Raw genomic sequence first — 27,603 nt, forward strand, 5'->3', positions numbered from 1 at the left:
TCCCACATGTGTGGCTTTTTAAATTACAATTAGTGTCTGTGTATAAATACTCAACAAGTTTGTTAGCTCTCACATGGAAGCATTAAGCAGGCTAGACACTGAGCCATGAGGAGGCAGAAAAGAACAGTCAAAAGAACTGCGTAACAGGGTAATGAAGCTTTAAAAATATGGAAAAGGATATAAAAACATATCCAAAGCCTTAAATGTGCCAGTCAGTACGGTTCCGTTTATTACAAGTCTGTTTACGGACTTGTAATGTATCCCTATGGGATTGCAGACGTTAGCGGATGATGCATCCGCTAACGTCCGCAACCATCCGTCTCCGCAAACATCCGCTTTTGCGGACTGAAGAAAACCCTATTTTTCTTCCGTCCGGCGGGAACGGATCGGAGGAATACGGACACACGGTCCGTATTCATCCGATTCCCCATAGGGGAGAGCAGGGGAGAGACAGGGCGGTCTCTGCACTGTGTGCGGGGACCGCCCTGTCCGCCGACAGCTCAGCAGGGATTAACGGAGGAATCCCCGCTGAGCCAAACCGGCTAACGGAGCGGATCAATACGGATCCGCTCCGTGTGAAAGAGCCCTTAATAAGAGGTGTAAAATTTGGGGATCTCTTGATACCAAGCCAAGGTCAGGTAGACTCCCGTCTGCAAGTCGTTCAGAATACGGCCGCCAGACTGGTTACTGGGGAAAAAAAATGGGAATCAATCTCACCTTCGTTGAGAACCCTTCACTGGCTGCCAGTAAAAGACAGAATTGCATTTAAAGCACTCTGCCTGACACATAAGTGCATCCATGGGAAGGCTCCGCAATATCTTTGCGACAAGATAGAACCTCACAATTCGAATCGCGTTCTGCGATCCACCGACCAAAATCTGGTCAGGGTACCAAAAACCAAATACAAGTCCAAAGGAGAAAGAAGGTTTGCTTTTCAGGGTCCTAGACTATGGGACGCTTTACCAACCAGCATTCGGTTGGAGGAAAACCACCTGACTTTCAGAAGACAGATCAAAACTCTGCTCTTTTGATGTCATGAGACACGAACAGCTAGCGCCCAGAAGCGATTCAGTTCGCATGCGCCGCGCTTTATAAGTTTTTCATTCATTCATTCATTCATTCATCAAGAAAAATTGCAGCCACAATTGGCGGAAGAATTGCTCAGGATACAAAGAAAACCCACAGATAACCTCAGGAGAAATACAGGCTGCTCTCCAAAAAGATGGTGTGGTTGACCTCCATTATCCAATCATGTGCTAGCAAAAAGGCTGTTTTTTTATTCCGTGCATGTGATTGGGTGTTGTAAAGTGAAGCTGTACCTCATTTACTAAGCTCTGAAGCAACAGCACTTTCCAACATGCACAGTCTATTTGCCTTTACTAAATCAAACCCTTAGTGCTCTGGTTTGAGACAAGTACCCACAGTAGTAGATGAACTTTGTTCATACTTCATGTCTGAGTATTACAACCACCAGGCGGTGAGCAGGCATTGTATCTCCTCTTTACTGCTTGCTTTAACCACTTGTACCTCATAATAGCGAGCCACAATTATGCGCATTGTACTTAGTTGTGAGCCACTTGCAGAGCAACAGGGATATAATTGCTGCTACGGCCATGGAGCAAGCATCACGACACCATTGCCTCTGTAGCTAAAGAGAGAGTGGTTGGGGGACAGTAAACACACAGCTCAACCTCAGGAAATTATCGCCTCTCAACATTAAGTGTGTATGAGTCCTTACCATAAGCATGCCTAGACACAGCTGTGTCTAAGCATGCCCCAATCACCCTGTGCAGCGCAAATTCCCCCTGCTGCCCGAGCCCATCCATACCACACTGTGTTTCTTCATAATTGAGGCATAGTAAACATGTGTGTTTGCTTTGGGGTGCACACCATAATGTAATAGGCCGTGCACACTTATGGTCCTTACATACTCATTTGTGAATGCTGTTATTAGCTTATACCTTCCTTTAAAGTGACAGAACCCTTGTGCATAAAAACATTGCAAAAAATATTCTCCAAATGTATTTTATTCAAGAAGCACTGGTACTTACACTAAAGATCTCATTCTAAATTGGCTGCGGTGCAAGTATTTTGTGAAAAACTGCATCCAGGAGCACAGAAAGCCTGTCCAAAGCAGTGACAGACAACTTTATTTTTTTATTTTTTATGGAAAATACCACATTTGGCCACTAGATGGAGCTAAGTATCATAGGAATGCCATCTAGTGGCCAAATTAGGTATTTTCTATTTCAAATCAACTATTTACAATCAAATAGCACAGGATGTAGCCTATTCGTATCAATTGTTTGTCTCATTCACACAGAACAGTACAGGCATTTTCGCTGGGTGAATGGCTATGCAAATTTATGTATAAGCCTATGTCTTTAAACACCTTTTGCCTTTGACATTAGCAGTTGTTTAGAGCCCTTATAAAACCTGTAATTGGTGTTTTTTTTAATACAGTCTTCTTCCTCTCCGCATCTCGCACTGCAGACTAGACTCATTTGACATTATATCAGTACACAGATTATCACTGAAAACCCTCCATATCCCAGTGACCTTTAGTTTGATTACCCACCTAGGATATATCATCCCGCAAGGCACTGTTTGCATGCCGTGTATATAAAACGAGATAGATGAAATGATTCAGCATGAAAGGTTGTGACACCAAGATAAATCTGATGAGAAACCTCATATAAACAGAATCTTTTACAGCTTCTTGTCTTGGTTATCTAGCGTTTGCTTGTCGTCTATCTGCTTGTCTCTTCTCATCAATCTGGATCAGCACTATTCTGCACTGTCACCCACTCTCTCTTGTCTGTCATTCTTCTGATTCTTCTAGCTGACATACCTGCCTCCACCATGGGGAGACTGTAAATCAAGTGCTATGGACTCAGAATTCTTTGACACGTTCAGTATTTCTGCATGTCGGATAGACTGCGAGACTCGCTACTTGGTGGAGAACTGTAATTGTCGCATGGTGCATATGCCAGGTACTGTATGACCTCCGATACACTTCTTCCTAAAGTAAAACTGTGGCTTCTCAAAAGAGAAAAAAATAAGTATAAGTGCAGTTACAGTTTTCCCCTAGTCCCAGTGCAAAGGTTGATCCAATCAGTAAAATCCACCTAATCCAGTTTCCTGTCATGATGTGACAACAACACTGCTGCACTGCTCCTGATAGTCAGAGCAGTGTTGTCACTCTCATGTAAGTTGTAGACATGTGCACTGCTGAAAAATTTGTTTGTTTTCATTAAATTTTAATGTTTTTGTTATTTTCTTAATTTTTCGGGTCATTCGTAAATTCGAAAATCCATAAATAAGAAAGAAAATTCGAAAATTTGAAAGAATAACTAACTACCTAAATAATATAATAACAAACTATTAAATTATAGGTATTGGAATTTGTCTGTTAGAGAACGTAACAAATACCTATTTCTCAGAAGTTATGAATTATCCAAAAATAACAAATGCCGCATCTAAACAAATGAATAATAATAAAACGTTTTTATTATTGTTATTTATTATTTATTCATTGCTTTCCATTTGTTTCAATACGGCATTCGTTATTTCTGATACTTCGTATGAATTCGTATTCCTTACGTTCACTAACAGACAAATTTGAAAGGACATTCCAATGCCTATAATTTAACCACTTCCCGACCGCCGCATGTAGATATACGTTGGCAGAATGGCACGGGCAGACACATCAACGTACCTGTACGTGCCTGCCTAGACGTGGGTCGGGGGTCGGATCGGGACCCCCCCCCGCTACATGCGGCGGTCGGATCCCCTCGGGGAGCGATCCGGGACGACGGCTATTCGTTTATAGCCGATCCGTCGCGATCGCTCCCCGGAGCTGAAGAACGGGGAGAGCCGTATGTAAACACGGCTTCCCCGTGCTTCACTGTGGCGGCGCATCGATCGTGTCATCCCCTTTATAGGGGAGACACAATCGATGACGTCAGTCCTACAGCCACACCCCCCTACTGTTGTAAACACACACTAGGTGAAGCCTAACACGTTCAGCGCCCCCTGTGGTTAACTCCCAAACTGCAACTGTCATTTTCACAATAAAGAATGCAATTTAAATGTGAAAATGACAGTGGTCCCAAAAATGTGTCAAAATTGTCCGAAGTGTCCGCCATAATGTCGCAGTCACGAAAAAATCGCTGGTCGCCGCCATTAGTAGTAAAAAAAAAAAAAATTAATAAAAATGCAATAAAACTATCCCCTATTTTGTAAACGCTATAAATTTTGCGCAAACCAATCGATAAACGCTTATTGTGATTTTTTTTACCAAAAATAGGTAGACGAATACGTATCGGCCTAAACTGAGGAAAAAAATATTTTTTAGATATGTTTTTGGGGGATATTTATTATAGCAAAAAGTAAAAAATATTGCATTTTTTTCAAAATTGTCGCTCTATTTTTGTTTATAGCGCAAAAAATAAAAACCGCAGAGGTGATCAAATACCACCAAAAGAAAGCTCTATTTGTGGGGAAAAAAGGACGCCAATTTTGTTTGGGAGCCACGTCGCACGACCGCGCAATTGTCTGTTAAAGCGACGCAGTGCCGAATTGTAAAAACCCCTTGGGTCATTTAGCTGCATATTGGTCCGGTCCTTAAGTGGTTAATAGTAATAGTTAAGTTATTATCAGTTAGTTGTTATTTCAGATTTTCAAATTTTGGGGTTTCTCTAATTTACAAAATTTCAAATTTTCAAATTTACGAAATTATGAATTTTAGAATTTACAAATTTTTTATTTGTTAAACGGGTTTTGTTAATTCGGATATTCCTGAATTAATGAATTTGGCGAAATTTGTTAAACTAATTTGGGAAAAAAACCCGAATTGCACATGTCTAGTAGGTTGTACCTGCTTCCACTAAAGTCAGAAGATGTTACTGGGGGTGTGGTTATCAGAATTGTCACTGCTAGTTCACAAGCCTATAGCTTGTCAATCAGCATTAGGCTACACCCAGTTCCGCCCACTGCTCTCTCAGTGTGGCTACTGCCTCTTCTTAAGACCCTTTCACTTTGAGCTGCAGTGTCTGGGAGGGGGAGTGTGTGCAACACAAATAAAGGAGGATTTGGCTTACTTAAGGAAGTTGTGTTTTCTTTATGAGGCTTGTGCATCACATAGCAACTGGATGCGGGACTTGAAAATAGGAAAAAATATAAGCAGCACTCTAGTTAGCTCTTCTTGTGTGAGCTGGAGATCGGCTTTAATTTGTTAGGGTATTTAAATCTGCAAATACATCTAACACTATTTTACAAAATGAAGAAGCACTGGTACTTACAGTACACAGAGGCCTCATTCCAAATCGGCTGTGGTGCAGCAGGTATCTTGTGAAAAACTGTGTCCAGGAGCTCAGGAAGCCTGTCCAAAGCAGTGACAAACTGACAGATTTCTTCTTTTTTTTTTATGCAAAATTCCACATTTGGCCACTAGATGGAGGTAAGTAATATAGGAATTTACACATATCCTTAGTGCCATCTAGGGGCCAAATACCTAATTTGGCCACTAGATGGCGGTAAGTAATATAGGAATTTCCACAAATCCTTAGTGCCATCTAGTGGACAAATTATGTATTTTCTATTTCAAATCAATTATTTACATGCAAATACTACAATATATAGCCTATTTGTATTCATTTTTTGTCCCACACAGAACAGTACCGGAATTTCACTGGGTAAATGGCTATGCAAATTCTTTTATACATCAACCCTGTAGCCTATGTCTTTGGGCACCTTTAGCTGCCCCATGCTCCAGGATTCTCTCCTCTGACCCCAACATCACTAGGGGACCAGTAGGGTCCAACGGATAAAATACTTTGGCATTTTCTAACGTCGTCTGTAGTCGGCTTTTTCCGGCGTATAGTTAAAGCTGGTATTTTGCGGCGTATAGATAGACTTATATAAAAAACAGGGTGCAATCAGCGCAAATATATAGATCAAAAAATGATGATATTAAAGTGTATTTATGTGATACAGACCCCCAGGGTTCAGATCACTGGTAATGCCAGCTGAACACTAAGGGAAATTCGCAAAAATCCTAAACAAGTAAAAAATAAAATAGAAAAAGTGCAGCGTAAAACTCAAATATATAAATGATACTGGTATACTCAAACACCAATACCATAAGTGTGAATATGAATATGCAGAAAAAATGGAAAAAAAAAAATATTAAAAATTAAATACAATTCAAACAAACAGTCCAAAAGTCCATAAGTGTCAGAAGATGAGTGAATTAAACGAAAATAAATCTCCACCACGTGACAATCCACCAAAATTTTGAAGTGATCCCTCCACCGTTGTAGATGGCTACTCTCACCTTCATATATGGACCACTGAGTTAACAGATGGTCAATAAAGCAAATCAAATAGGCAGGTCATGAACAGGAACCAGGCTGATGTATTAGATCCTCATAAGACAACCAAACCGCAAAGGACAGGTGCATGTAAAGAGATAATCACAAACTAAGTGCTCACTGTTGCAATGTGTGGATTTATTCTTTAAAAGAAGCAAAAGTCAGGCTACTCACATTTGGCCAGACAAAAAACGTCATGAAGTAACAATCTTTAGGAATGAACAGCAGATGAGCGACGTGATGTTTCAGGCTCCTAAACCACCAGACGCGTTACGTTATATCAACTTCCTCAGCCCCGCTGAAAAAATGACGTCCTTAGTGCAATGCACGGCGGGAAATTTCGGGACGACGCAAGCGCTCTGAAACCAAGGTTTTACTGTACTGTACAGTACTGTGATTCTGTACTTGCAGAAATCTCCCTCCACTGAGTCTGGTTGCATCCATTTTAACTGTGGGCAGCAGAAGCTGCTGCCTGTTCACTTCTTGGATTTACACAGACACACAGAGGCACGGCTCCAGCTCTCATTGGCCCCCTCCCTTCCTGACAAACTCTCACAAGAGTGAGAGAGAGAGCTGTGCGTGATGTCATAATCCTAGACTATTGACCCGACAAGAAACAGGAAGTGGGCTGTATAATGTATTTACTGGCAGAAAAAAAAAGCTTTACTATCCAAAGTTAAAACAACAAGGGCAGAAGATTTAATAGATGGAAAGATTAAAAAAATGACTGAAGTTCTGCTTTAAGCAGTCCCACAGACAACAATGCAACTGTGTTCAGATCCGTAAAAAAAAACAAAAAAAAACGTAACTTTTTTTTTTGTATGTGTGCAAGACACCTTATTGTTATTCCTGTTTTCCTTCAGGAGATGCGGCTTACTGTACACCAGAGTTATACAAGGAGTGTGCAGACCCAGCACTAGGTGAGTTCAGCTTCCATTTCAAAATTCCTATCAGAACCAATGAGCAAATTTTTCTTATGTGATGTATATATCTGGGGATGGTCCATATGGTAAGGCACTCTATTATGCAAAATTGAATGTCTTCAAAGTAAGCCATGATTCAGTCTGCCCTACTATGATTGGCTCTTGATGTGATAGATGAAGTCATCGACCAATAGTGAGGTTCAGTAAGTGGTGACAAAAGTATGGCTTACTCTGCAGAAGTACTTAATGTACACAATGTAGAGAATAAGATTTCCTATCTGTGCCCAGTCTTGCCACACAGAGTTAATGCAGCGCTGAGCAATCCTCTTTTTATTGTTCAGTGAAATAAAACAGACTTCCAGATAAAGACCAAAGTCCTTGCTTGAGTGACAGGTTATTTACATATCTCATGCACTAGCTTGCAGACATGCACAGCTTCTGTGAAGTGCACAATTCACATCCCCCTCCCCTCTCCTTCTCTCCTCTCCCCTCCAGCTCTCGCAGGATTGGCTGTCTTTCCTGTGTTTTGATTAAATGTTTTCAAAATATGCGGTGATCCACAGTTCAGTGTGAACAGCCATCAGAATATACATAGACAAAAAGCTCTGCATGTCTGCAAGCTAGTGCACGAGATATGTAAATAACCTGTCACTCAAGGAAGGACTTTGGTCTTTACAGGGAAGTCTGTTTTATTTCACTGAACAATAAAAAGAGGATTGCTCAGCGCTGGATTAACTCTGTGTGGTAAGACTGGGCACAGATGAAAGGAAATTGTATTCTCTACATTGTGACATCAAAAATAAAATCCACTTTAACAGAGTGTCCTAGGTTTTGTGAATCACAGGAAAACACATCAGAATATCATAAATGTGGAGGAATGTGCTAACATCCCAAATATTGTAAATAACCCAAAAAATATGTGTGGCGCAATTTTATTAGACACAATCATATGCAATGTCTCTAACACACAAATATATAAGTAAAAACATCCAATACACGCATAAATATACACATAAAAGTCAGGCTGACAGAAATACTTAAAGGAGAAGTCCAGACTGAGCTTGTTAGGCTGGGCTTCTCCTCTGGGTCACAGGAGTGTGATTCGTTTTGCACTCCTGTGACCTGTTTTCAGTGGAGAGCGGTCTGAAGTCCACTCTCCGCTGACGTCACTGCAAACAGTCAGGCTAGCGCATCATCCCGACTTCAGAAGTCTGGATCCGCCAGCTGCCTGGACTGATGGCAGTCTCAGCCTCTCAGCGAGCCGCTAAGACGACCGCTCCCCGCCCCTCCACAGCTCAGCACTCCAATGAGCATGGAGGAGCAGAGCAGGAGAGATGCTGACTGACAGGCAGCATCTCTCCGCTCGAGGAGGAGTGAGAACTGAGCCATCAGCGGTGTTCAGTGGCTCGATTCTCAGTGAAGAGGCGGTGAGGGGCATCTGCAGTATCGGTCTGATGCTGCATCCACCTAGGTAAGTATGAGTATGCAAAAAAAACAAAAAACATACTTCTATTTAAATCCTCATACAAGAGGATACAAGTTTCCACACTCTATATTCCACCAAACATCATGAATACCAACAGATCTGGTACAGTACATAATATTAATCTTGTGGCTGGCCAAGGCATTTAGACAAATTTGTATCAGGGGATAGACTGAATATCTAAAATGCATAGTTATATCATATCTCTTAGACCCCTTTCACACTGAGTTTTTCAGGCGGTTTAGCGCTAAAAATAGCGCCTAAATACCACCTGAAAACTCCTGCCCTGCAGTCTCGGTGTGAAAGCCTCAGTGCTTTTTACACTGAGGCGATGCGCTGGCAGGACCGTTCATAAAGTCCTGCCAGCAGCATCTCTGCTAATTCTCTAGGTTCTACAGCAGGGGTGCCCAACCTTTTGAAGAGCGAGGGCCACTTAAGCAACTTGGTAACCAGTCGCGGGCCACATTGAGCGGAGCGGGCGGATGACAGGTCACGGTTACTCTATATGTCCTCCGATCCGCCAAGATGGAATGGGACGAATTCCCTTTTGTTTTTTGGATTGGAGGTAGGCGGAGCGTAAACGGACATCTGTCGCTCTGTAGAGGTGAATTGAGGGTCCTATTTGGTTGGGCTGATCATGTGAAAAGGGCCTAAGACTGCTTTCACCCTGATGTGCTGCGGTTTACCCACAACGTGGGTGAAGCATAATGCACCTGTGTATATCTTGCGGGTTAGCTTAACTTTGCCATAGACTAGCTGTAGAGAAAGCATCGGCTTATGGGGCTCTGCTCCGCAGTCGCTTTCTTCCTCTACCATCACCATTCACAACACTGATGCTGCAGTATGGCGGGTTGGCAACCTGCGATCTGGGCTTGTCAACCCACCATTCCAGAGCAGGAGGTCGCGGGCCACATCAGAGGGCTCCGCGGGCCACATGTGGCCCCCGGGCCACTGGTTGGCCACCTCTGTTCTACAGAGTGTTGCAGAACTCATTAGGGGTGATTAGGCGCTCACTTATTCAGATATAGTAAATTGTGGGTTTCCTGAAAGGGTCAGTGTGCCTGATTCACTAATTATAGAAAATAAAAAAATGAATATACAAATTAATATTTAAAGAGGAACTTCACCCACCCTGTTACATTTATTTTAACCCCCTCTTAGGCTGGGTTCACACTACGATTTTCCCGTCCGTCAGCCGCATACGATTTATATGAAAAAACGTATGCGGCTGAAACGGACGTAAACGTATGGAACCGCACATATGTGCGTTTTCCATTGACTTTAATGTTTAAAAAAAACGTATGCGTTTGCCATACGGTTTCAAAAATGGCTGCAAAACCGTGGTTTTGCGTACTGTTAAAAAACGTTTTGCCAGCAAATCGTACGCACCCGGATGCATCTGAGTGCATACGATTTGCAATGCATTGTCTATGTATGCGTTTTCCCGTACGGGCCCGTACGTTTTCAATACTGAAATCGTATGCGGCTGACGGACGGGAAAATCGTAGTGTGAACCCAGCCTTACTCTGCAAAAGATAATTAGTGCAGGTACCAGGATTTTAAAGGTGCCAATTGCTTACAACGTAAGCCAAAAATAACATAAAGGGATACTTCCAAAGATAGGAGGAAAACATTGATCAAGCATATGGACAAGTAGATTTGTTCAAAAAGAAAAGGAAAGGGGTGGGACTATGGTGGTGCTTAATCACATAATAATGGAAATCATACAACAGTAAGTAAAAAGGTATATATGAATTATCTTTAATCATACAAAAAGTTAGAAATCCGTAACAAATCACAAGAGGTTGTTTAGTATGGAATAAATCCAAAGTGGTGGTTGTATATGAGGATTCCTGAAGGTTGAGTAATCATACAATAACGTACTATAGTTTCGCCTCTAGGCTTCATCAGGGGATGTATGCGTCAACCATAGATGGACAAGATTGCTATACAAACATGATAAAAATAGAAAAAAAAGAATCAACAAAATTTAGAGGACCATCTGATGAAAGAGAAAAAGTATATGCAATTAGGTGAAAGGGAGGGAAGAAGCATTATTAAAGAAAGTACAAAAGAACAGTGATGGTCCACTTTACTGAATGTGATTAATTTGATTGAGGAATTGGTGCCTGCCCATTGTATATATATATATATATATATGGAGAGCATATGCCTACTTTCTTTGTTTGGATTGAGGGGTTGGAGCAATTTTCTGGTGTCAGGATGAATGATCTTGTTGGTTTTGTCTGTCTTAGTTATAATTCATGCATCTGTTTTTTTTAATCAACACCATACAAAACAGATGGCAGTAGTCTGCCTTTGTATGCCTTGTTGGCCACTGAAAAAATAGCTACTCACACCACTGGCTTTAGTCTTACTATATAATTAGGTTGAAAAAAGACAAAGGTTAATCAAAATCAAAAAATAAATAAATAATTAAGTTAAAATCCTGCATAAAAAATAGAATCCTATGCCCACAGTTCATCCACAGAAAGGCAAAAAAACATTATGAATAATTGTCCAATTTGCTGCAACAGTGTAAATATTTTCTTATACCCTAAGCCAATCAGAAGTTCCCTGGATAAACAATCCACATTATTACTTATAAATATTAGTAGTCATGATAAATAGACATAATTAAATAGTAGACATGGTTAAAACCTTTAAGTGGCTATGACTAAGCACTAGACCTCTGTGTGAAACGCGTCAGCTTTTTATCCCACTACTTGCTGTGCTGTGCTTTGTAGTCCTTTTATCCTTTTGCACCAATAAAGGCTACCTTCCAAGGTTGATTTTGGTGTGCGGCTGTCCATATATTTCTTCCTTTGACTTTTGCCTTGTGCACGGTCCCTGAGGAGGACATCGATTGCTTATTGCACTTACCTGGAGCGGCGGTCTTTCTTTAGCCATGATTAATAGACATAATTAAATAGTAGACATGGTTAAAACCTTTAAAGTTTAACTACTACAGGCAAAACTTTATTATAAGTTTTGGATAGAGTGGAGAGGTATTAGAGCACCTATTAGGTTTTTACTGCTGTTTGTGCCCCCATTAGGAGATTTGCCCTCTCTATTTGTCCTCATCATTATTACTGAAAGTGAAAGTAAAAGATAACCCCAAATTTTGGGTTGTTCCCAGAAAAGTAATAGAGGGCATATCTTTCAATAGGGACACTAGTTCTGGTGACCTGGGGGTCCCCAAGAAATTCCATTAATTTGCAGGGATTTTCTCTCACTTCCTGTTTGACTATGGGACAAGATGAGAAGGGAAGTCTCCACAATGGAATAGATGGCAAAAAGAAAAAACTCCCTTGCAAAAATTAGAATTTATTTTTTTACCTATAGTTCTACTTTAAATACATGAAGGGTAGGAATAAGATTCAGGAGGGCAGTATTTTCAATATGAAGTCAAGATCAAGAACATGGGCACATGACCTCAAACCAGAAGGTGGAATGTTCAAAACTTACCTTAGAAAGTATAATTTTACCAAACGAGTAACGTTAATCTGAACAATAAGTGGATTCACACATATTAAAAACAATATATATATATATATATATATATACACACACACTATATTACCAAAAGTATTGTGACGCCTGCCAAAAAAAGGGGGTGGCGAGGGAAAGGTCTAATGGCAAAGAGGCAAACGGGAGGTCGAGAGGGGAAAAGAGGGGGCAGAGGAGGTCAGTTAGAGAGACCTAGCCTGGTCGGGTGCAAAGTTGGAAGAGCAAAGGACCACCACGGGCCCCACACCATGTGTAATTTAGTGTGGGAGTTGTGGAGGATGCTAGTCATCTGCTCATTAATCATGAGATTCGTTAAGATGCTCTTCACCTCCTCAAACGAGTCCTCCGGCATTTTTTTCAGGCTATTGCGCGCTTGACAGCAATAAAACAAATAAGTGGCCAAATACCCTTGACCAAAATCCCACTAAGCGTGGGCAGGACCACCAATTTGAAGTTCATCTCCATGCTGACCACAGCCCCTGAAGCATCTATCACTGTATGATGGGTTCATTTGGCAATACGGGTTGGAACCCAATACCAGTGGAAGAGTACCTTGTAGGCTGCCTCTAGGGTAGCCATGTTTAAGGAGCATTTTGCAATACTAGACCAGGCTTTGCTCCAATCCACCAAATTAATAGGGGATAAGTCCCGCTCCCACTTGGGGACATAGGATAAGGAGGTTGGGTACCCCTACAGTTGAGGGAGGAGTAAGTTAAGGATTTTGGTACTAGGGGTTCCTGGAGAGTGTAGGCAAGTATGCTCAAAGGCTGTTTTCTGGTACGGGAAAGTGTCATGGCATCTGAGTGAGGATATCAAATGTCTTAATTGAATATAGTGGAAGAACTCTTCTGAGGGAGCTTTATGAGTCTCTTGGAGTGAAGCCCACAAGGAAAGGTGCAGAATCCAAGAAAGTGCTGGAACCTGAGAGAACCCATGGGCAGGCCACCATGAGAAAACATGTGGCTGTTCTAAGCCGGAAGGAAACATGGGGTTATTCAGAGAGGGAGGAACAGAAGGGACATGAGCCCACCGAAATATCGAACCGCGTCCCAAAGCTTCAAGCTTTAGGCCATTAGAGGGCTGAGTGAGGGGGATGCAATTTAGGAGGAAGCCATAGGAGGACAGAGATGGGGACCGGTGCACAGTTGGGGATTTCCAAAAGAAGCCAGAGTGGAATGTCGGAGGTAGCTTGGAGCATAGTGCGCTGGGAAATTTGTGCAGCCTGATAATATTTTGCCATGTTTGGGACTCCAAGCCCACCTTTCAGCCTGTGGGCATTTAGGGCAAGGTGGGAGACTGTGGGATGCTTGTAAGCCCAAATAAAGGAGAGAAGCTATTTCTGGAGAAGACGCAAAAAAAATGTGGGCACCCAAACCAGTAGGGTCCAGAAGAAGTATAAGATCTTCCGAAGGACCATCACCTTGACTGCATGAATGCTGCCAATCCAAGATGAGTTGGGAAACCGCCATGATGTCATGAGTGCCATGATGGAGCGTAGCAAAGCATAGAAGTTGTCAGAAAAGAGAGAGGAGTAAGAGGGAGTCAGCTTAATGTCCAAGTATTCTAAAGCGGCTCAGAGGTATGGGAAGGTAGATTTTGGAGGTGCGTAACAAGGTATTCTGGAGGGGAAATATTGAGCGCAGTGATTTTGTGTGGGTTAATATGGAGCCCTGAGATGGTAGCAAAGCGAGTCAAGAGAGAATGTAGATTGGGCAAGGAGACGATCGGGTTAGTAAGGGTTAAAGACCGTCATCCGCAAACATATTTACCTTGTAACATTCGCCTGCGTATGGAATTCTGTTAATGTTTGGGTCAGCTATAAGAGCTATGGCAAGTGGTTGAAAAGCAATGCTAAACAGAGCAGGAGACAGGGGGATACCCTGCCTTGTTTCTCTGAAAATGGGGAATGAGTTTGATTGGCAGCCCGCATAGCAGATGGCGACCAAGGGAGAAGAGTAGAGTGCGGCCAGCCAAGTGAAAAACTTGTCACTGAAGCCCCACAGCTGTAGCACATAGCACAAGTAGTCCCACGAGAGAGAGTCAAAAGCTTTGTATATGTAAAGTGAGAGGAGAAATCCTGGGATTTTGGATTGGTGTAACAGAATGATCAAGTGAACCACCTTCCAAACATTGTCCCCTACCTGACGGCCAGGCACAAAGCCCACCTGGTCTCTGTGGATCAGGGAATCTATATATTTATTAATGCGAGAACCCAAGATCTTGCCCAATAGTTTTATGTCTTCATTCAGCAGGGAGATGGGGCGAAAGGCTTGGGGTTTGTGGACTTCCTCAGTGATTTTAAGAATCATTGAAACGTGCGCTCGCAAGGAGTCAGAATAAGTCTGTGCTCCCTACTTCATGCTATCGAAGTAGGGAGCACTGAGCAGGAGGGGACAGAATTTCCGGTAGTATAGGCTGGAGAAGCCGTCTAGGCCTGGAGCCTTTGAAAACCGAATGCCTTTGAGGGCCAGGGCCACCTCAGGTTCAGAAATGTCTGAATTGAGGGCTGTGTGGGTCACAGAGGAGACGGGGAGATGAAGGCAAATCCACCTTTTTTAAATATTCTACTGAGCTGGCTAGATCTGGCTCTTGAGATTGAAATATTTTCGAATCGTTTTTTGATTGCCATACATTTGCCTATTTTTTAGGTCCAGCTTGTTATGTATGTATTTTTTTTAATTTGGGTATATTAATTGAATCCCTATTTACTCAGTTCTTTTGTCTTGCTCTCTCTTCAACTTTCTCAGATTTCTTAGTGGAAAAGGATAATGACTACTGTGTGTGTGAAACTCCATGTAACATGACACGGTATGCGAAGGAGCTGTCCATGGTGAAAATCCCCAGTAAGGCCTCGGCACGCTACTTAGCCAAGAAGTACAACAAAAGCGAGCAGTACATAGCGTAAGTTTATAGCTGTGGCTACATGCTAATACAAACTGTATCATGATGAAACCTGTATCCATGCAACTAATGTGTCTTGTTCTGGATTCTTAAATGGATATTTGGAAAATGCATTGTTTACTGTTATTGTGTATATCCAGCCAAAACTGGGGGGCAGGATTCGAGTCCTTGCCAGCTTCTTATTACCATTCAGAGGTTCATTAAAGAGAATGTTCTAAGTGTCCGCACTTCCATTACTATCTGTGTTTAACCTTCTCAAACTGGAGCTTAACCACTTCCAGACCTTAGGTGTTTTTCAGATTTGGTGTTTGCAAGACTAAAACAGTTTTTTCTGCTAGAAAATTACTTAAAACCCCCAAACATTATATATATTTTTTTCTAACACCCTAGAGAATAAAATAGTGGTCATTGCAATACTTTTTGTCACACCGTATTTGCGCAGCGGTCTTACAAGCGCACTTTTTTTGGAAAAAAAAACACTTTTTTGAATTCAAAAATAAGACAACAATAAATTTGGCCCAATTTTTTAATATATTGTGAAAGATAATGTTACGCCGAGTAAAATGATACCCAACATGTCACACTTAAAAATTGCGCCCGCTCGTGGCATGGCGTCAAACTTTTACCCTTAAAAATCTCGATAGGCGATGTTTAAAAAATTCTAGAGATTGCATTTTTTGAGCTACAGAGTAGGCCTAGGGCTAGAATTATTGCTCTTGCTCTAACGATCGCGGCGATACCTCACTTGTGTGATTTGAACACCGTTTTCATATGCGGGCGCTACTCGCGTATGCGTTCGCTTCTGCGCGCGAGCTCGTCGGGACGGGGCGCTTTAAAAAAATGTTTTTTTGTTTTCTTATTTATTTTTATTTATTTTATTACTTTTTACACTGAAAAAAAAATTGATCACTTTTATTCCTATTACAAGGAATGTAAACATCCCTTGTAATAGAAAAAAGCATGACAGGTCCTCTTAAATATGAGATCTGGGGTCAAAAAGACCTCAGATCTCATATTTGGGCTTAAATGCAAAAAAAATAAAAAAAAATTGGAAATGTCATTTTTTCAAATGACAAAAAAAAAAAATTGTCTCTTTAAGAGGCTGGGCGGGACTGACGTTTTGACGTCACTTCCGCCCAGCAGAGCTATGGGGACGGGCGAAGGAGATTTTTCCTTCAGTCTCGTCCCCGCTCAGCTGCTGAACAGTCGCGATCTCCTCCGCCGCTACAGACGGCTCCGGTAAGCGGCGGAGGGCGCGGAAGAGCGGCGGGAGGGGGGGGCCCTCTCCCGCCACCGATAACGGCGATCTCGCGGCGGAGACCGCCGTTATCGTTTACCAGACCGCGCACACTAAAGATTGATACCTCGGTTGTGGCAGCAGCTGCTGCCGTTACCGACATATCAATCTTTAAAAAATGGACGTACATCGTCGTGCGCAGGTCTGGAAGTGGTTAAAGGGGTTGTAACGGTACAATTTTTTTTCCTAAATAGCTTCCTTTACCTTAGTGCAGTCCTCCTTCACTTACCTCATCCTTCCATTTTGCTTTTAAATGTCCTTCGTTCTTCTGAGAAATCCTCACTTCCTGTTCTTCTGTCTGTAACTCCACACAGTAATGCAAGGCTTTCTCCCTGGTGTGGAGTGTCATGCTCGCCCCCTCTCTTGGACTACAGGAGAGTCAGGATGCCCACTAACACACAGCTCCTTTCTCTATCTGCAATGTAGAGAGTGTCCTGACTCTCCTGTAGTCCAAGGGAGGGGGCGAGCACGACAGTCCAACACCAGGGAGAAAGCCTTGCATTACTGTGTGGAGTTATAGACAGAAGAACAGGAAGTGAGCATTTCTCAGAAGAACGAAGGACATTTAACCACTTAACCCCCGGACCATATTGCTGCCCAAAGACCAGAGCACTTTTTGCGATTCGGGACTGCGTCGCTTTAACTGACAATTGCGCGGTCGTGCGACGTGGCTCCCAAACAAAATTGGCGTCCTTTTTTTCCCACAAATAGAGCTTTCTTTTGGTGGTATTTGATCACCTCTGCGGTTTTTATTTTTTGCGCTATAAACAAAAATCGAGCGTCAATTTTGAAAAAAATGAATATTTTTTACTTTTTGCTGTAATAAATATCCCCCAAAAATATATAAAAAAAAAAAATTTCCCTCAGTTTAGGCCGATACGTATTCTTCTACATATTTTTCGTAAAAAAAATATCGCAATAAGCATTTATTGATTGCTTTGCGCAAAAGTTATAGCGTTTACAAAATAGGGGGTATTTTTATGGCATTTTTATTAATATATTTTTTTTACTAGTAATGGCGGCGATCAGCGATTTTTTTTCTGTACAGCGACATTATGGCGGACACTTCGGACACTTTTGACACATTTTTGGGACCATTGGCATTTTTATAGCGATCAGTGCTATAAAAATGCATTAGATTACTATAAAAATGACACTGGCAGTGAAGGGGTTAACACTAGGGGGCGGGGAAGGGGTTAAGTATTTTCCCTGGGTGTGTTCTTACTGTAGGGGGGGTGGACTGACTAGGGGAAACACTGATCCTCTGTTCATACATTGTATGAACAGAAGATCAGCATTTCCCCTGCTGACAGGACCAAGAGCTGTGTGTTTACACACACAGCTCCCGGTCCCCGCTCTGTAACGAGCGATCGCGTGTGCCCGGCGGCGATCGAGCCCGCCGGGCACACGCACGGGAGTCAGGGGCGAGCGGGGGGCGCGCGTGCCCCTAGTGGCCGCTCGAAGAGCTGACGTATAGCTACGGGCTCTCGCCCAGGAGAGCTGACCTGCCGCCGTATAATGACGGTGGCTGGTCGGCTAGTAGTTAAAAACTAAATGGAAGGATGAGGTAAGTGAAGGAGGACTGCACTAAGGTAAAGGAAGCTATTTAGGGGAAAAATATTGTACCTTTACAACCCTTTTAAAGGCTAACTCCACTTTCATGGGGAATTTTTTTTGCAAAAAAATTATAATATAGCATATACAATTGCAAATCAAGTCATATTGTAATTGAATGTTCTTAAAAATGACCTTTCCTTTTCAATCTGCAGCTCTGTAATTTTCTGAAAAATGCAATATGGCAACCTGGACTTGTTCTATAGACAGATGATGTACAGAACGCCCCCTGAAAATGTAATTTCCTGCTAGAGTGATTGGCTCACTGATTTTCCCAGAAGTCTGCACTAAGATTTTAAGTATCCCCTGCAACAAAAATACCCTTTTTGTTGAGATACTCCTGAAGAAGTATCATGTATAAAGGGATGCAGACCCTGCCATTTTCTTCATTAGAGCCCTGCAGGAGCAGCAGCTGATTCATAATTATAAACCAACTCCCATACAGATTCCCTTAGCACATGGAGTTACTCTTTAATGGTAGTTTAAAGAATTCAGCAATGCTTTACTTCTTACAACATTAAAGAGAAACTTCAGTCCCCTAAAATTGTTGCCTTTCCACCACCACATCACCATCTTTTAAGTGTCTGATGCATGGACAGATTTGCCAGAAGGCTCCGTCAGGTCTTCAGGACCCAGGGGAGACCTGCAGCACATCTGTGCACATGTAGGTTTTCCGTGCATACGGGCAAATACCTTTGTACCTGTGGTCTTACCTACCCTCAGCATTGAGTGCAAGCATGGGGAACCCTCCACCTGCATGTGCACAAATGTGCCATGTGTCTGCCAGTGCCTGAAAACCTAGGGCATATCTGTGTATGTGCGGATCCCACAGTCCACATGCTTCCAAAAGTGGGTATTCAACTGATGTGAACATCTTAGGAGGCAGCTACAAATTTATTTTTGGAAGGGAGGTGAAACAGACATTTCTCAGGATAAAGAAACCTATTAATGTACAAAAAAATGTGAATCCTTGCTATATATAGTTTGCCTAGAGGAGATTTTTTAATTAAACTGGAGTTATTTTTTAAAGAATATGTAAACTCAACATATCATATTCCTGATATGTGCCTGCTGTACCATGTACCTGTATGAAAAAGTATCCCGTTCTCTTTGTATTGCTTCCTTTGTGTGAAATCCCTGGTGTTCCAGCCATTTCCTCTGCTTTCCTATTGAAATCTGACCACACTAGGCATGAGAGCACTACGTGGTCAGTTTTCTAGCCTGCTCTTTTTCAATGATCAAACTTATCTTGCTCCGCCCCACCCCTCCACAGCCACCAACTAAGAAAATTAGTGTACTGCTGTTTCTCCTCCCCCAGCTCTCTGAGCTTCTTATGCTGCAGAGAACAGAGATCATGTCATCACTTTAAAAAAAAAAAAAAGTTGGGAACATGAAATTGTTCAAAATGTCTTGGTATGCTGATGCCTTAAGAGTTCCCTTCACTAAGGGGCCAAGCTCAACCCCTGAAAAACAACCCCACTCCACAATCCCCCCTCCACCAAATGATTTGGAGGGGTGGCCCAATACTTCTGGTAATATAATGTGGATGAGTGAATTTGGGGTGGAGGAACTTGACTGGCCTGCATGGAGTTCTAACCTCAACCCGATAGAACACCTCTGGGATGAATTATAGCGGAGACTGCAAGCCAGGTCTTCTCGTTTAACATCAGTGCCTGACCTCACAAATGCACTTCTGGAAGAATGGTCAAACATTCCCATAGACACACGCCTAAACCTTGTGGACAGCCATTGTGGAGTTGGAGTTGAAGCTGTTATAGCTGCAAAGGGAGGGCCAACTCAATATTGTACCCTATGGACTAAGACTGGGATGCCATTAAAGCTCATGTGCGTATAAAAGGCAGGTGTCCCAATACTTTTGGTAATATAATGTACTTTAAGGCTTTTAATAAGGACACTTACCTGTCCAGGAACCCCGAGTTGTCGGCCCTCCGAGGCCAATCCGTCCATCGGATCGGGTGCCGGCACCGCCATTTGAACTAAGGGAAACAGGCAGTGGAGCCTTGTGGCTTCACTGCCTGTTTCATACTGCGCATGCGCGAGATGTGCGACTCGCGTGGCGCTGTGTGAATGGCCAGCTGTCTTCTGGGACACACACAGGTCCCAGAAGAGAGCAGACCCCATTTCCCAGGAGGCAATGCGAGGGAGGACGAGAACGAGGAGCTCCGCCGAGAAGGAAGTTGCAGATTAGGACGACTGCCTAGCAACAGGCGTTTTTAAAAGATTTAAAGGAGTGTGTTAATGGTTAAAAAAAAATTAGGGTGGACCTTCCGCTTTAAATGAAATGCATAAAATATAGGAATTTTGCCGTTTTCCACCACAGTCCTAAATTGATAATTGTGATGCTTCTTATCTCATTCATCTCTAATTGAAGCACCACTTTCATCTGAGCGTGGCATGGGTTACAATCGGTTGGTTCTAACACAGGTAGACGGTTTGCTGATTGCGTGACTCTTACAAAATGCATCTAGAAATATTCATCAACACGGGGCATTGCATGGTGACAGCATACTACACCTTTTCTTGTATTATGTATGTAGCGCCCTGCTCCTGTTGAGTAGGCACTATTTGTAAATTTAGTTATTTGAGCTGTAGTTTAGCTCAGAATTTTATGCCAAATTATGGGTTTCTGTTCCAGTTCAGCTGCGTTGCGCATCTTCCACCTGACTGTGGGTGTCGCTGTCTCCAAGAGTCAATGTTGGAACTGCAATGGGCTGAGTGTATTGGGTGCCTCTTGCCCAGAAGCAGCCCAGTGGCATGGTCCCTGCTGCTGTGCATTTTGGGTAGGGGTACTTAAGGGACAGACACCGTTCTGGCGGGGTCTTCCGATCCTGACCTGATGGCCCTCCTGGCCTCAGGGATGTGTTAGCAGCCTTTTGGTCTTGGGGCTTGCTGGCCCGAGGCTCCATTACTGAGAGTAGGCCCAGGAGTTTCTGGGGCCTCCAGGGGTGGTCCTGTGCTGTCTTGCCTGAGGGAAGAAGCTGAGCAATTGGGGATCCAATTGAAGGATGCATCCTGGTCAATTTACCTGACAGTGTGGCCGGTTTGGCTGAAAGATCCTGGTACCGTGAGCTGTGTAATTTCTTTGGAACTTTGCAAAGCGTTTGTGTAGTTGCATGATCCTGTGGCAGAGGACCGTGTAACGACTCAACGGCACTCATCATGTCTGTGGCAGAGACTTTTGAACGAGCTTCGCACTGGCTGCTAGGCCAGTGAGAGAGGCCTATCCGGTGGTTGCTGAATCCATGTCCTCTGGATCCAAGATTATACCCGTGAACCGCAAAGCAAGGTACCTGAATCTTCCCTACTCCTCCATCCCTTTGACGGAAATTGTTTAATAAAACCCTAAAAGAAAAAGAATCAAAGTGTTAGTGTGGACATTTGTAACTCTTCAAGACGGACCCCTAGGACATACAAACAAAACAAGCGCGCAACCAATCCAAATATTTAGGTGAAATAGGCTCAAAGTACTACTGCATATAAATTGGTGCATAAAATATCAAAATAAATAACAGTGAAAAAATATTCTATATGTAAATGCACACAAAAAAGTGGTATATAAGACAAATTGTTATCAAACTAAGTGTTAGATAACCATAGTGAAAAAGGGTAGTGGAAAAAGTCCAAAACATATAATGCGGAAGTTGTTAGCAGTAGGACGCTCCTAGGGATTAGTCCATTGATCGCTGTAATACTCGATACAATATCTGGAAGAAGCCTGGATTTTATTTTCAGCCAAAAGATGTGATAATACTGACTCTTACCGGACTAGATGGACCTCGGTTTAGGGAGGTCAATGGAGCGTGTGTATCAGCCTGACGATTCCAGTAACGGATCACTCAAATCAGGGAGGGATGCTTCCGTCTTGCAGGATAAGGAAAAACCTTCCGTCTTTGATCAGACTACCCCTTCTACCGACAGCGCCGGGATCTCCGTTTTCTCCGTGGACATTCACTGTGTTTTGATGAAGTTTGCAGACGAAAAAAGCGACCCCTAGGACAAGCATGGTGAACAGTAAGGTAACGGCAGGCCCAAATCTAAATCAGCAGCTCCTATGGGGGTAGTGCTACATGTAAAAAAAAACGGGGAAGACTAATTTTTCTTCTTTCTACTGGAAGGGGGCCCCACGAAACAGGGCCGATCCTAGGGTCACAGACACATGGGTGCAGAAATATTTCTGGCGCCCCCACATGGGCGTAGTCATCTTACTAACTCCTCCCCTTTACAAATGGTCCTATGGCTACAACTCAAACACAGAGATGCTCCCCCAATAAGTCTTCATTACCCTGGGATCCTCCCATAATCTTTTAACAATAAAGAAAATTAGTACACTAATGGAACCTGGAGGGGGGTCTCTCTAATGCACACAGAGAGGGCTTCTGTTAGAGAGTCTTTTAGAAAGAGCCCCCAGACATTACTAGGAGGGTGGCACTCTTAGAGCATTTCTGGGAGTGCACGGGATGATTGACAGCAGCTCCAGCCAACCCTGAAGCCTCTCATCACACCGCCTATGGGAGAAGAGCCGACACACGCAGAGGGGGCGGGCAGACAGAAGACTGCTCCAAGCGCACCGGACAGAATAATTAGTGAAGCCTAGTACCGGAACGTGTTCCATTACTAGGCTCCGCTGCGGTACCCAGCCCGAATTCTGGGGACAGCAGGAGCTATGCGCTCTTGTCAGTTGCCAGCGGAGAGAGCAAGCGGGATGGGGAACCACAGCACCCGCTACATGCGCTCTGCCTCTGGACACAGATGAGAAGGAGGGAGGGGAGCACTCTGGAGCTTCGGCGCCCTTACCGCTGCGGTGCCTGGGTGTGGAGCACCCTGCGCGCCCTGCCAAGAAAGACCCAATAAAAATATAAGAAGCCAAACGCGTTGTGGTGCGATAGTTTGGTGCGTTGCGGTTCTTTTTTTTTTTTACAAACGTCTAGCAGATGGATTCATCTCTACAGTCCTCATCATAAATTTGATTGGCATGCTATAATTAATAGGCTTTCAGCCTGGTGTTAGGATTGACACTCTTGGTGTCCAGCTGGCACTCTATAAACCTTTGTCTGAGGCTGGAAAAGACAGCAAATTATTAACCCAACACGAAGCGATCGCAGTATAAAGGGATTCCAGCATCTTACAACAATGTGCTATTCAAAGCACATAGACACCTTACATACCTGGTGCTGAATATTAATTCTCCCTGAATAACGCATTGTGAATTAATAAACCGATGGCACATAAAAAGGATCCAGGCATTGCTTTTGGGGGTAGATATAGTCTTTTAATCAGCAGGTCTCTTATACTCTGTCATATAGAGATTGCATTGTTCTTGATCTTTTATTTTCAGATGCACTGAGCTAGCGGAGGAGGGGAGGAAAAGGCAGCGGAGTTCTGTAAAGTGCTTTTATAAGCACAAATCACTCATTTGTTAGACAGCTAGCAATGAAACGGACAAGTGAAACGCTTTGTGTAGAAGGCCTCATTATGTGTTTTAATAATGGCAGTACACAAAGGAAGAACGAGTAAAGTTATCTACAGGCAAGTCAGAGACGTATACTCTTTCATAATAACAAACGCTCAATTTTCCCAATGATCAATTTTGCTTAAGTAAGGTTTCTCACCGTGATTAAGCGTAACTGGTAGATTATTATGTTACTTGGAACTCCAACTTTGTTTAACCCAGCCTTTCCCAACATTTATAAGGTGGATGAACCCTTGAAATAACTTTCTGGTCTCAAAGGACCCCTGCTAGTAATTACTATATCTCCCGATCGCTGTACAATGGTCACTGGGGAGAATGGATCTTACATTTGAGGTCATTGGGAGTGTTCCCCCCTTACAGATAGCTAAATAGATAATTGGTGTCAGTGGTTAATTATCTGGGAGGCAGAAATTGCTCATTGCTTAAGCACTTTTACCCTCTTCCTGCCCAGGCCAATTTTTAGCTTTCAGCGCTGTCACATTTTGAATGACAATTGCGCAGCCATGCAGCACTCTATCAATATGACATTTTTATTTAAAAAAAATCACACAAATAGAGCTTTCTTTTAGTTTTTAGTTTTTTTAAACAAACCTTTTTCATAGTTTGTTTTTGCAAACAGGTACTTTTTCTCCTTCACTGATGTGTGCTGATGAGGCAGTAATAGGCTGCACTGATGGGCACTGATAGGCTGCACTGATGAGGTGGCACTGATGATGCAGCACTGATGGGCACTGATGAGGCTTCACTGATAGGTGGCACTAATGGGCACTAATAGGAGGCACCAATTGGCTCTGATAGGTAGAAGAAGTGCACTGAGAGGTGGCACTGATAGACAGTACAGATAGGTGGCACTGATAGGCAGCACTGATAGGGGACACTGATTATGAGGCACTGTAGGACACTGATGGGCACTGATAGGTGGCACTGGTGAGCACTGATTAGCAGCACTGGTGGGCACCGTTGGGGACCAATTTCCCTTTAACAGAAGCCGGTTATTGGCGTTCTTATTCTCTCCTCGCGCTGTCAGCACAAGCCGATAACCGGCTTGTGTTTACATCGTGTGATCAGCTGCCATTGGCTGACAGCTGATCACATGGTAAAGGACCGCTGTGATTAGCCCTTTACCCCGATCTGTGATCATTAGAGTTTGAATAACTCGGGGGGGGGGGGGTGCAAAGGCAGCGTGAGCATGGGAGGACATCCATATACACTCTCCCAGCAAAGTAATCCCAGGCTGTAGACGTCCTTCGGCTATAGCGTGGGCAGGAACTGGTTAAGAAACCCCTTGCAACATCTGGAGGAACCCTAGGGTTCCATGATGCCCTGGTTAAGAAATTCTGGTTTAACTTCTTCTCTAGACATGTGCGATTTGTTTTGTTATGAATTAATATTTGGATGAAATTTGCGTTATTCAATGATTCAGATGTATCAAAATCTCAGAATCACAATAGTAACGAATTTCAACTAATCCAAAATAAATTATAACCAAAACAAATTTATTTGTTTTATTCGGGTGATATGATGCGATAGTTTGGGCCTTTTGTTATCCTTTGAAGCACCCGAAAAAACATAATGACATGATACAAGTGGATTTAGATCAGTAACGGAACGTCCCACACTCCGCTTAAGTGCTTCCATCATATACCGCTTCCTATCAGTCTGGATATAGATATCAGATAATCCAGCTGCTCACAAGCACACAATGAGACGAGACTTGTTTGTCTGCTGAACATGGAGTGTTTATTAGAACTAAGAATAAAACCTTATATACAGTTAAAGAGGAGGTAACCAGAACATAAATTCACATGAGCTAATTAACTAATCATTTACCCGAACAAGGTGACTCATAGATATGACCTTTCAGGGTAGAGGCCACGTCTCCTCGCTCACCTGCTATACAATACACATTATCATAAGTGTAAACATATGACATCTTCACACAATAGCAGGGTCAATTAGCACAGAGAACAGACAGATGGCTGGAGGTGACGGCATTAGCATCTCCTTACACTGTATATCCCAACAGTATGAATCAGTCACTCTAATATGTCATATACAGGTTCTCCAGGCATACAGCTCACAAAGAGCACTGTTCCCCCAAATGCCAGGGCCCATGATCGCAAGGCAAGAGGCGAGCTATCAGTCCCCTCCAAAAGCCTCTGTCCCAAGTGAGTCTCTCACAAGATCCATTTGTTTTTTATTCTTGTGAGCGTAGTGTGAATACTCTACTAAGATTCTTTTTGTATTGGGGTTGAGAGACCATTCTTTTTGTATGTGGACGGCCCAACAAAGAAAGTCAGTTGGGAATGGGGAAATTATTTTAACTTAATAACATGGTGAATGAAAACAGAGCATCTGAAAATATGAACCGATTCGGAACAACGAATATATACGGATATATTTCCGAAAACGCATTGTTCTAACATAACGATTATGACACACTTGGCAAATGAAACCAAAACAAAACAAAACAAATTATTCTGTTGAGCACATTAGGTAGTCCTTAAAGGGTTTCTAAAGGTATTTTTTTTTTGTTTTTTTTTAAATAACAAACATACCATACTTACCTCCACTGTGCAGTTTGTTTTGCAAAGAGTGGCCTGATCCTCGTCTTCTGGGGTCCCTCGGCGGCTGTCTCGGCTCCTACCCACAAGAGCTATCCCCCTTCTGGGAAGCGCACTCCCAAGAGGGTTAGCTTGTGAGCGCGCTCCCGTATGATACAGCCGGCAGCCATAGCCACCAAGTGTATCACTCGGCCCCGCCACCCAGCGCGCCGCGTCATTGATTTGATTGACAGCAGTGGTAGCCAATGGCTGCGCTGCTATCAATCATCCAACAAAGAGCTGCCTCAAGCTGGGGGAAACCATTGTGGAATTGCACCCACGGAGATTTGGGATTCAGGTAAGTAAAATGGGTGGTCGAAGAGTGCAAGGTGTTTTTTTCACCTAGGATGCATTAAGGTGAAAAAACACGAAGCTTTACAACCCCTTTAATTCTTCTGTTAAGGAGACAATTAATTTTTTTTAATTTTTTTTTTTCTTTTTTTAGCACAGATCGGCGATCGCACTGATTACTGTTTTGTGGGGGGAAGCGCAGATTATCCACGCTTCACAAGGAGACAATGGAGACTCCATTTTCCTAGGGACTGCTGAACTTTTTACAAAAATAAGAACTCAACTGGAGGTGCTGCTGAAAGGGAGGAAGAACAATGGGGGGGATTTACTAAAACTGGGGCACTCAGAATATGGTGCAGCTGTGCATTGTAGCCAATCAGCTTCTAACAGCTTGTTCAATTAAGCTTTGACAATCAAACCTGGAAGCTGATTGGTTTCTATGCAGAGCTGCATTGGACTTTGCATGCTTCGGTTTTGTAAATCTCCCCCCATTGTGTAATTCAGGTTAGCCAAGCATGCCTAATTTCCAGCTAGTAAATTTAACTATTTAGTACTGCTTTCAGTTACTAACGTAGCAAGAAGCAATATTCGAAATCTGCTAGCCAGATAACTTTACATATGGCACAAAGCAGCATAGAAACACTTCATATAAGGTATAATATAGTACTGTATATTGTAAGTATATTATAAGTTATATACAGTACAAGTACTATAAAGGTATATTTCATGTTTTATTCATATACCAAGTATAACTTTAGGGTGTTGATTCTTCTCAAGATGAAAATGTACTGAAATGGGTATCCAGGCTTTCAAAAATAATAATTTTTTGGAGGCAACATATTCTACTGTATGTAAAGTGTATACAAGTGTATTTAAAGCTTGCATGCACAGTACTGTGCAAAAGGTTTATGCACTTGTGAAGAAATGCTGTCAAGTGAGCATGCTTTCAAAAAAATATTGCTATGAATAATTGTGTAAGATATTTTTACATCAAACAGTGAGCTTAAATTGTTAGTAGACCATGGTTTTTCCTCACCTACTTTCATTCCTACTACATACAGGCATACCCCGCTTTAAGTACACTCACTTTACATACACTCGCGAGTAAGGACATAC

General features: G+C 42.7%; 1 protein-coding gene across 1 annotated transcript in view; it reads left to right on the forward strand.

The window, feature by feature from the left end:
- ASIC1 (acid sensing ion channel subunit 1) overlaps positions 1-27,603 on the forward strand; it is a 356,087-nt gene that overhangs the window by 279,015 nt on the left and 49,469 nt on the right. Inside the window, exons 6-8 of the mRNA XM_040340273.1 lie at positions 2,843-2,993; positions 7,238-7,294; positions 15,038-15,191. Of these exons, the coding sequence (XP_040196207.1) occupies positions 2,843-2,993; positions 7,238-7,294; positions 15,038-15,191 (362 nt within the window). The remainder of the gene's footprint in view (positions 1-2,842; positions 2,994-7,237; positions 7,295-15,037; positions 15,192-27,603) is intronic.

This window comes from Rana temporaria, chromosome 2 (genome assembly GCF_905171775.1).
Source record: "Rana temporaria chromosome 2, aRanTem1.1, whole genome shotgun sequence".
NCBI lineage: Eukaryota > Metazoa > Chordata > Amphibia > Anura > Ranidae > Rana > Rana temporaria.